The sequence below is a fragment of the Camponotus floridanus genome, unplaced genomic scaffold, assembly GCF_003227725.1.
Source record: "Camponotus floridanus strain SB8 unplaced genomic scaffold, Cflo_v7.5 scaffold88, whole genome shotgun sequence".
In the NCBI taxonomy this organism is placed as follows: Eukaryota; Metazoa; Arthropoda; class Insecta; order Hymenoptera; family Formicidae; genus Camponotus; species Camponotus floridanus.
Window position 1 is genome coordinate 643,678 of NW_020229858.1, and position 12,016 is coordinate 655,693.

Below are 12,016 nucleotides of genomic sequence, written 5' to 3' on the forward strand. Positions count from 1 at the left end.
CAATAAAGGGGAGAATTTTGGGAAGAAAAGAAAAATAAAGAAGAAGTTTAAAAAAACTTAAAAAATTCTAATTTAAAAGAATGTCTTACATTGTTATCTTCATTGCGATGCCATTCTTGTGCGAATAATAATTAAATTTTTTCAACAATAATGAATAATTACAATAATAATGCACAAGAAGCATATTTTTTGTTAATCTTGATTCAGTTTTGATGTAAGCGCGTCTTTAAGCTCTAGATTATTCTCGACGCTTCATATGTAAAAGCTAAAATTATATCTTTTGACACAATGGCATGATCTTCGCGTGATAAAAACTTCATTGGAGATTCATACGGAGAACGATTCTCTGCATTGTCTGCAGTTCTCTAGCGTAGTCGAAAGAGTCAGAACTTAATCGGCAAGCCGGATCATCAGACACGCCCTTTTGAGTAACTAAGGGACGACCAGCGGAGAGGTACCCTGGTCCAAACGCGAAATTGCAGTGGTGTCGTTAGTTCCTATTCAACCTTTAGATTTGATTCTTCCGCCCGGGTGCATCCGCTTTCCGAGCGTGACCAGACAAGGCCGCGACTCGAACTAAGTGGAAACTGCAGATTTTACAGCATTACGAAACGGAGAAATTTAAATCGTACTCGTTTACGCGTTTTCATTTAATTAGACTCTCGAGTTTAATCTCGTGGAGTGCCGTCGCAATCTGCCGGATCGCGCTGAACACGCCCCGCCTTATGTTACCTCCTCTTAAGATCCACATGAAAAATGATGATGAGGAATAGTCGATCAGATAAGATAGTATTATCAAGATCAGTTCTTCTAAGATCGACGATCTCGATGCCAAAGTTAGACATGTATCAATTTATTACACAAGTGTCTATCGATATATCTCATAAAAATAGAATCTTATATAAAAGAAAACAAAAGATGTTCCTATGCACACGATTTTGTTATCATATACAGAGTATTTCTAATAAGTGCGAAAAATTTTATTTTAGAAGATGATTTTTGGTCGAAAATTAAGAGGTAAAAATTAGGTTTTTATTTTTTTCTCAAATTTAGAACAAGTTAAAGAAATGAAATTAAGTGGATATTTTTTACTAGTAAAAAGGTTATTTATTAATATTATTTTCAGCCTCCCGTATTGTTGTAAGGGGATGAAATTAGCAATCCCTATTCAATTTTTTATTAGAACTTTCTAATATGCCGGAATATGATCATCTAAAAATATGAATTAAAAAGTTTGATTTATTTAGAAACGTTTTATTTCCTTTATTTTCTTCATAAAATCAGTAGTTTCAAGAAAAAAAAAAAAAAAAAAATAAAATATGTTATCGTGCACAGCATGATGCTAAATAGCATAGCTTTCGAATTAGAAGTTTAATTTTAAAATAAAAATAAAATTAGAGTAAATGTTGGGAAAATTTGAACAAAAACAAAATTATAATAAAAACTTAAAAATCCAAAAGATAAAAACTTAATTTTTTATCCTCATTTTTTGATTGTAATTCCACAGAGAGGGATATAGAAGTATATGTTTATATGAAAAACTTCCTTAATTTTCGACAAAGAATCATCTTCTAAAATTTTTCGCACTTATTAAGAAACACTCTATATAAAAAAATTTTTTTAAAATTAATTAGTTAAATATAATTTATTAGATTAGCAAAATTTAAAGATATTTATTAGATTAGCAAAATTTAAAGATATTTTCATTCACAAAAACTTTACAACTTTTACATTAAGCATAAAATTGTAACATATTGCTTCACGAGTTCTTTCTTTTTTTTTGTCACGTATGAGATAAAACGTGCGATTAAATGGCGAGGAAAGAACAGTTACCGTGAAAACTCAGAGAGCTGTACCTACGACGAGAATATCTACGTATGTATGATGTGTATGTATACATATACATGTGTATATATATATATATATATATATATATATATATATATATATCCTTATATATATCCTTTCCTCTCACGTATAGCGCGAGAGAATATCGCAAAGAATGAAAGAAAGATCAAGCGGAGATAAATGGCCTTCACGAGGGGAAGAACAAACTGAGCGAAAAATGACAAGAGAATAAAATGCGAAGAGTCGCTTGCAAGACTCACCTGTTATTCTTGCTTCCCGTGAAGTCCTTGAAGCTCGCTGTCTTGTCGGGTAGGATATAAGGATTGGTGACATCCGAAAGGAAGGCCTGTTTCGAGAAGCCGAGCTGCAACCTGCCGTCCGTCCCGATCGTGACGTTATTCAGGTTCTGTAAACACCGTTCGACGGCTATGCTGTCCCCCATCTGTATCATCGCGCATCCTTCCTTCGTTTTCAAGAATTTCACCTGCGATCAGAGAGCTTCAAGTTTATCGCTCGACGTTACGAAAAGTCCACGGTGCTCACGAAACTGCTCCTCTTCTCGAAATAACTCGCGATCGATGCTTCGTCGTCGCGATAATTTATATCGATTGTGTGTAAAGAATACCTGAATACCTGTGCGAAATTAGCCGAGTCGAATTTTTTCTCTTTTACTTTCCATCTCAATGTTCAATCTAACATTTACTTTGATACGTTTAGCAGTGAGATCACCCTATCTTAAAAACTATTTAATCTATAATTTTACCGAAAACTCCTCTTTTAAATCTCTAAAAATGTAGGAATCTACTTGAGATTCAAAAGAATTCAATATAATACAATTCTTATAAATGAAATCTTCAAAATCCTTCAGAAATATATATATATATAAATATATAAAATATATAAAATAAAATAAATAAATATATAAAAAAATAGAGATAAAAGATAAAGATTGAAAATAGAGGCAAAATTTCGACTCGAGATATTTCTTTCCATATTTCAAATCATTTTTAATTCGATATTTGATTAAACACGGTCTAATAAATGAACCATTTGTTGTTTTGCGAAATGTAAGGAATTTAGCCTTTATTAAATATAGATTAACACTCGAAAATCCGCTCTCTCTATTAAATACGGACTGCAAAATACACGAAGAGTCCTGTTAGTCCTTGTTAAACGCAAGTACATACATTAGGAACGTCGGCTATACCACCATGTTAACGGAATTCCTGCGTCACGGGGGATGATTAACTCATGCAAGCTCCCGTATATATGTGTGTGTGTGTGTGTGTGTGTGTGTGTGTGTGTGTGTGTGTGTGTGTGTGTGTGTGTGTGTGTGTGTAAGCACGCACACGCGAGCTCGGTTACATTTAACAAACATCTACGTCTAGGAAGAGATCCAGGGTCACACAACCTACCTTCGTCACGTTGCCGTACAAGCAGAACAGGTTGAAGAGCTTGTCGGTATTGACTTTGTCCGGTTGCAGGCCGTACACCATCATGACTGAGCCCTGCGTGCTCGAGGGTGGCGTTTGGCCCAGGGTGGGCACGTAACCCGGTCGAGGTGGCGTAGGATGTAATGGCTCGCGGCCGCTGAAATCGCTCTTAATACCGTAACGCTCGACATATGGCTCCGCATACGTCGCCGGTCCGTTGAAGTTCTCTTCGTAACGATCGTGACCGGCGCCCGGCGGAAAAGTGACCTGTGGCGTGGAGCCTGGAACCAGAGATGTACATACATTGTACGGACGTGTGAGACAAATGACGCGGGCAACACATTAGATAACTGGGCATTATTGTTGTTCGCTGCGAGAGTCTGTCGACCATGCTGATGGATATGCATAGCTGTTTGCGAAATCGGGGCATCGGCGAAGGAATTTAGCACAGTCGCAATAAATTGTCATATAACACAGACTCTCTCTCTCTGTTCAACGTTTGTAAATTATAAAGAAAGATTTTTATATTAAAACAGAATAAATAAATAAATGTATATATTTATTTATTTATTATATTTTTATTTTATATATTTATTAATTAATTAATATATATACATATTATTTGTACTATTTTAATCTAAATAATCTAAATTCATACACAGTATATATATACACTGAAATGAATATATATATTATTGGAAAAGTTAGCAAAAATGAATGTTTATACCATTTAATTTATGAATAATTAATTTAATTTCAATCTAATTTTATTTTTTTATATATATTGTATATTATATATTCTTTATCAAGTAATTATTAAATCATTATAATTTAATTATTAAACCATTAATTTCGTAAATGAGAAAAAATTTTGTGAGAAAATTTATATATTTTCCTAGAGAAATATTTCTAAACATTCAAAATAAAATTAAAATTTTTATCTGCGTTTCATACAAAAGTAAAACGAGTAAAATATAAAAACAGAGAAAATAGAAATAAAAACGATATAACGTGAAAGCGAACAATTCAACCCTTGGCCGAAGTAATACAAGCTGGCGAGACTCTATTGGAATGGTAATGCAATACTGTGTCGGCTCCATGTAGCCGAGTATTAAATGTTGCGACAAATGGTATCGATTAAAATGTCGGGGGTTATTGGGAAAAGTGAGTCCCGGTGGTGAATTACGATAATGTTTTCAACTATCGGATTATATCGCGCGCAACGAGACTCGAGTGGTTTCGCTTGCAGCCGCGTTACGTTACATTCGATTCAATGATTTTCTGTCAAAATTGCAATAGAATAAGGATCGCAGTTGACTTATGGCGATAATTTTAGACTGAGCTATATACCAGAAATTATTTTCCCGAAATCAATATTAGAGTAGAAGCGTTCAACAGCTTAGACGTGACATACATGAGACTGCTATTGCTCGCAATAATTCAAATATACGTCGATGCAACTCATGTGTCGCTTACATGACAATTCCATTTGATTTTACATTATTAAAACATCTTTGTGATATCTGAGTTTCCTCATTATAAAATGACGAATACTAAAAGTAGTTTACAACTAATAAAATAGCAGAAAAGAGAGAAAAAAAATTCTGTAAAAGTCTCTTGATTTTTGAATTTAAATTTTTTTCCAGAGACTAATTTTCTAATTTAAATACATGAGTTTGGAATAACTTATTAATATATGTAACATCCTTCTCTCTACAATTCTTTCTAATTCAAAGATTTTTTGCAAATTTTCGGAAATGTTTTCATGTAGAAATTTATTATATATTTTCTGATAAATATTATCAAGTACAATATTTTATTATTAAAATATATAAAGAGAGATTTTAGTTTTTTATTTTTTCGATTATTCTGTAACGTTTAGTATAAAATGTTTTACAAATATATATTTTAAAATATATAACGTTACGCAACATATAAAGTTTTCAGAATTTGCATGCTTGTTATGCATGCTATTTGCGTTGTAAGTAAAATTGTTTGTAATATTCTGCCGGGAAAACTTGATACGCATATTTGTACACTCGGTCTCTTATTAATATTTCGAAATATGTTATGAAATAACGAGCTCTCTCTATGCTTGTGTTTTTATAAGGGAAAAACTTTCTAATAAAATCTTTTTCCAATTAGAAATTTTCTTCCCATGAGAAATTTCACAGACGCAATATTCTACAAGTAACTTCAATGAATATTTTCCAGATGAAATTTACGAAGTAAATTTTCCTCTTCACGTTGCAAACAAATGCGCTCGACACACTTTCTCATTCAGAAAGCACCTAGAACATCGTTCCGCTTCGCACTTCGTCAGTTCCATTAATCCGTTCTCGTTTTTTACACGTGTTCACGGAAAACTTGCGATCGCCTGGCCCATCTATTTTCCAAACCGGTGAGCTTGATTTGACCATTAGGAATCGACCAACAGGATAGATGGACAGACGATCGAACGAATGGAGAGACGGAAGGAGAGAAAGACAAATACGGACAGACACTCACCGTATGGCTGGGGCGCAGCGCCATATCTTGGTTCGGCCAAAAGGGGAGCGGGTCTTCCATTTCCTGTCGCGTCGTTTTTGTGTGTGCTCGAGCCTGCAATAGAACGACAGTTCGTCGATGAGACTATAATAATCTACGAGTACATTGCGTTCCACACAGCCATCGCGGCATGAGATGAACGATATTACATATATTCTGCGTTCTTGGTAATTTCAATAAAAAACTTTTCCAATTTTAATATGGATTTCAGGCTATTTGCGCACACATTACTGATTCGTATTTCAAATTATGTTAAGAATTAATGAAAGATTAAAAATTTTATAGACGCAATGGCCAAAAATTTTGCGGCCATTTCGCTTAAGAAATTTCAATTATAATAATATAATTAATTCTTTATATAATATGTATATATATTTTTTTATATAATAAAGTATACATAATTTTTGCTTTTCGGGACTATACTGGTTTCGCTGTCTGTCGGGAAAAAGAATCAAGCGGTTTTGAAATACATTTAATGAATAAATAATATTATATTTAATCTCATATATTTTATTAATACGTTTCGTATTATATTTAATCTCATATATTTTATTAATACATTTCGTGCATCATAAAACGTATTATTATACGTGGTCTATGCGGTTGACGCGCTTGCCTTATTGTCATTCACATGACGACATTCGAGCAAGAAGATGAGAGCATGAATCGCTCCATCGTATTATCTCTCGAAATACTATCACGATAAATAATAAAGAATGTTAAATGTGAAATTCTTGAAGAGAAAATATATTCAAAAGTAAAATTAAAGTATATTCAAAAGAATCGAAGCATATATAGAAAAATGAGAATGCTAAATTACTCTGTTTTATTATGATAATTATAAGCGTTCTTTTTAAATCGATTACTATTTTACATTATTACGCACATAAGATGTATAAATATAAAATTAAAAATTTACGAAATGTAATATTCAAAATCACCTCTCTTCGCTAATTAATAGTGCGATAAATTTTGATCGAATATATCACGTTTTGAAATGCGTTTAATGAATAAAAATAGAGTCATATTTAATCGTATTTTAATAATTGTCAACCGCATGAAACTTCGGCGCTTGTTTCCTACGGCGTTCCTACAACGCGCTATTGTTTATAGCGCGCCATTGTTTACAGTGAGGTCTACGCCATTCATGCAGATGCCTTGTTGTCATTCGCGTGACGACACTCGAACAAGGAGGTAGCAGCATGAGCCGCTTCGTCATATTATCTCTCAAAATATCAGCGTGACAAGTACTAGGAGATGTCAAATGTGTGAACTTTCAACGAAGAGATTAAGATATATTCGAAGATAAAAATCAAAGCATATATATGTGTGTATATATATATATATATATATATATATATATATATATATCGGTTATATATATATCGGTTATATCGGTTATAACCGAAAAATAAATAGAGTCATATTTAATCACGTATTTTAATTGTCAATTGCTTAGAAAGAATTCAATAGCTTGTTCCCTACCGTACGGCGCGGTATTATTTAGTGAGACCTACGCAGACCTTGTTGTCATTCACGTGACAACACGCGAGCAAGAAAGTCGCAGCATGAGCTACGTTGTCATATCTCTCGAAATATCGCGACAAATATTAAGAACTTACTATAGTATTGACGCAGTTACCTTGAGGTCATTTACGCGGCGACACTCGAGCAAGAAGGCAGCGGTGTGAATCGTTATTTTATTTTATTGTATTATTTCGCGAAATATACCGTCGCAACAAGTATTAAGAGATATCAAATGCTTCACATTCTCAACGAAGAGATTAATTCTTAAGATATGCCATTGTTTTACTATTCGTGCGACTCGAATGAATAGGTAGCAGCGCGAATTATTTCGTGTGTATTTTACAAATATTAATTCTTGAAATACGATCAGAAGAAATATACTAGCATTTTCTATAAGAATATAATTAATAGCGATTATGATTATCAATTCGATTAATTAATTTCTATAATACTTTAATTCTTATAATTAATGTTTAATTGATAATTAGCTTTTTAACGAAACATTAACTTGACGTAAGAGATATCGCGTGATTAATTAAAAAAAATTTCGGCGTTATTCGTATCATTTTCTCGATCATTAAGGAAATATCGCGATATAAAACGGATAGATTTCAAATCAAATAATGTTATGTGACGCATTTAATTAATTAATACAGTTGCGTATTTAATATTTATATCATATGTATATTTTAATATACTTGTTAACCACGTAATTAATATTCGGCGTTATTATTATTATTTCGCCCAATACGTTTAAAATGTGTATTTTACATTATTCGATCCAAATATATCGCGAAAATAATCAAAAGAATAACGCTATTTTCAAATATTCTTGCTCGTTGTTCGTTTTTTGGAGTTTAATCATAGCATCCCTTTTTGCAAAATATCATGGAGTACATTTTTATTGAATACATACGAGATGCCTTTTATTTTCGATCGCGGAATTCGGGAGTGCCGTACAAAGTTTTGCGCGTTCGTTTTTAACAAAGTGCCGCGGATGTTAACTGTATTCGCAATCATTAACTGTATTTTCGTGAGTGAATATAGTGCGCGAGTGAACCTGAAAAGGAATTCTGACAGTCTGAGAGAAGGAGAAGGCATCAGGCGTCGCCGGAGCAACTTTGAGGTAAGCAATTTATATACTTTTTTTTATTATTTTTGTAAAATTGTTTATCTCCAAAAGTAATTTATTTTATATTATTATGTAATATAATTGAATTACGTATTAAATACATATAATTAAATACGTATTAAAAATTTTGGGCAGTATTTTATACATCTACAATTTAATACAACTTCGTTGCTGCGCATCGTGTACCGGTGAATTTTAATTATTTTTTACGTAAATCTCAATCTCTCTTTTTTGAAAGCTTTATATTTCTATAAAGGTTGCGTAAATATAATTTAATTAATAAATGTAATAAGAATAACAGATTCATATTTTAAAATTGTAATATTAAAAAATATTAAAATGTACTAATCGCGAATACGCTGCATAAATCAACTGCACATACAGATTTAAGATCTTAAATTATATTATATTGCATAATAATGAGAGAAAATTATTAGATAATAGAATGAAAATGACAGAAAATTGCGCTTAAAATAATCTAATTTAGATTTTAATCAAATTCTTGATGAGAGAGGCCGATACGATACGTATCTCATGTTCTCTGCGATTGGTAGGAAAGATAATAGTAGCAGAGCAAGACCTTGCATAAACCGTATTTGGTTCTTCATATATATTGCGCTATGCATTATTGGTTTATGCTAAACCGTGTTACATCTATATACACAAGATACATGCGTATATGTATTCTCAAATAGGCATGAATTTCCTTTTGGTATACTTACTCACATTATGGAGCATCTACTGTATGCATTGTACGCTTGTTGCTGCAACAAGCTATATCGTTTCATCCTCTATTTATCTATCTTACACTTTGAGTACGTATGTGTCTATGTGTCCTCTTCTGAATATTCGATATTCGCCGTGTCTTGAGCGATTGCAGTTAGAAACATCCATTCCATCTTCATTTGAAATTGAATTCCTTCTCTATCCTTCAAGTCGCATCAGCCACTTGATTGGTGCTCGCCGAGAAGGAAGCAATCGCTTTAATCCTGCTTGATCCCGGGATCGAGTCCGATACTGCTCTATTGTGGACGTACAGAATCCCGGCAGATTAATTGCTAATTAAGATCGGTACGCTAATGCCGCTGCCGCGTAGGATGTATAATGTTTGATTGAATTACGAAGCTTCAAAAATTAAAGATGCACGTCTCTCTTTTTAAAAATAGATTTGCAAGGTAAATGCCTTTTTAATAACAGATCGATATTTAAATAATATTTCGAGGTGGAAAATGGAATATTTGCTCGGAAATCTCACACTCGTGATGCAAATGTAAAGCTGCTGTCAACTATATCAATCATTTAAAATTAACATTTTCAAAATTATCATTTTCAAAATTATTATTTTTGCAAAATTGATAATGCTTATATTTGAAAATAGCTAGTTAAAAATAGCGATCTGTGTATCTCTAATTTTTATAAAACTGTAAGTGAAATAAAACGCTCCGATTTAATATTAAAATGATTCGATGATTTATGAAAATTGAAATGCAAATAATTTCGAGCCGTCCTAATTTGCGAGTTAATCATTTAATGTCAAAATGAAGACTGCTGGCACGGCTGGCGCGTGTTTTCCAATAACGGAATAGGACAAGCACGTTGGACCGTGTGCTCCACGACAAACTCGAGAAACAGCGCATCTGGTCCGGGCGTCGTCGAGATCCTCGCGACTCCATGAAACTCGATATTGGCACTTGTAGAAGTCGTGCAGGTCCGCGGAAATTGCGATTTCGGATACTGGCGGGATACTACGCGTCGCATCGCCCGGAGTTTCCGCCGATGGTTGTTTGTCTTGGCCCGGCTTCCCGGGACACGATTAACGAATTTACCGTTCAATGGCGAACGTGAAAATATCTTATCGACAGTTTGAAATTGGAACAGCTAAGACAGCTCGAGACATTTATGATTCTATTTGATTTATCTGGATAAAGTACGTTTTCTTCTATCTTTGGAAAAAAGATCTCTATATTTACCCGTTAGATTCTGTGCAAAATTTCTCTCTCTCTCTATCTCTCTCTTTCGCAAGTGTCAAGTTTGAGCGATGGACGTTCGGCCGTAAATTAATAATACCACCGTAGACGTTCACTGTCAAGTTAAATCAGTGCGTCGAGAATTTCAATCTCCAAAACAATCTCACAGCAATTCATAATCCTCCATTATTCTCGTAACCGAAATAAGACAGAGTCTATTCGCTCTCGTAAATTATTAATTATTAATATTAAATAATTCAACAATTATGCTTATAAGTTGTCGCTAAAAACCGGGTAAAATAATCTCTTCTTCTAAGTCTCACACTATCAGCAAATATATATTAAAACAAAATTAAATAAACAAATTAAATAATAAAAAAATAATTTCTAAAAACGTCCGCTTTTATAAATATTCGGTTTTTATTAAACTAGCTTCGTATATAAAACTTGTCTCATAAATCTCAAGATGAATGTCAAGCGATCTATCAAAATGGTTGAATTAATAACGCCGCTGCGGATGTTTGCTGTCAGATTAAACCAGTAGCGTGCAGGATTTCTATGAAACAATTTCATCGCTGGAGTATTGGATCGTAAAGGTAAATGTCATTACGATGCCGATGTAACAGGATCCACGTACGATTATTACAAGCGGGTATTAGAACTCGTAGGTCATCGGGGGCTGTTGCTCACCGAGCGAAATTGCAATTTTATGCCCGATAAGACGCGTGATAGGGAAATTACGATCCTCTGATCACCCTTGCGAACTCTGCGCGCAAGAGATTATCGAAGATTTATTTCTTCTTTTTTTGCTTTTTTTTCGGTGGGATAAGAAATCCTCCACTGATCGCGTTTCTCTGGAAGGACGCGATGGAAATAAATGACAGAGAACAAGGATTCGTATGTAATATCGACCTTTTTGATATAATCGCTATGTAGATTATTATTGTGCACTCCATAATATATAGGTGGAGTATCATAAAATGGCCATAGACTGCAATTTTCACTATACTCATGCAATTAAGAAATTGAAAATGTGAAATACGAGTATAATAATAAAATATTGTAAAATATCCAACACGTACAAATGCGATATATCTTCATTTATTTTAATATTGCATTAATCAGATTTAAATGCCAGATTCTTTAATCAACTTAGATTCTACCTTTCTGCTGATTTAAATCGAATATGCATCATCTTTTGCAAATTCAATAATAAAGAAAAATAAAATCTTAATTTCTTCGAATTAAACGCGATAAAATTTGATGTTTAAAATTAAATAATTTTATGTGGAGATCTCTCTTTATAGAAATATAATGCATGAAACTCAGTACATTCTATATATAGCTGTGTTAAGCTCGTCGACGATGGCGCAGGTGGTATATTGGTCGCAGGACGTAACCGGAAGAAGCGACGTATAGATTATTTGAACGCGGACGGGATTACTCGACGATGAACAAACTATCGTGAGACGATATATACGTCCGGAATTCGGATTAAAGCCCAATTTCTTTGAAATCTCGAATGCTATATAGTATAGATGAAATAAAATAAAATGAATATT

The 12,016-nt window shown here is 33.2% G+C and overlaps 1 protein-coding gene across 2 annotated transcripts in view; it reads right to left on the reverse strand.

Moving 5' to 3' along the window:
- LOC105258129 (heterogeneous nuclear ribonucleoprotein L) overlaps nt 1-12,016 on the reverse strand; it is a 144,880-nt gene that overhangs the window by 2,222 nt on the left and 130,642 nt on the right. Inside the window, exons 7-9 of one of the 2 annotated variants that reach the window (XM_011269213.3) lie at nt 5,790-5,882; nt 3,264-3,562; nt 2,109-2,332 (exon numbers count right to left, since the gene is read on the reverse strand). In XM_011269213.3, coding sequence (XP_011267515.1) covers nt 2,109-2,332; nt 3,264-3,562; nt 5,790-5,882 — 616 coding nt within the window. The remainder of the gene's footprint in view (nt 1-2,108; nt 2,333-3,263; nt 3,563-5,789; nt 5,883-12,016) is intronic. The other variant, XM_011269215.3, reaches the window with a different exon arrangement.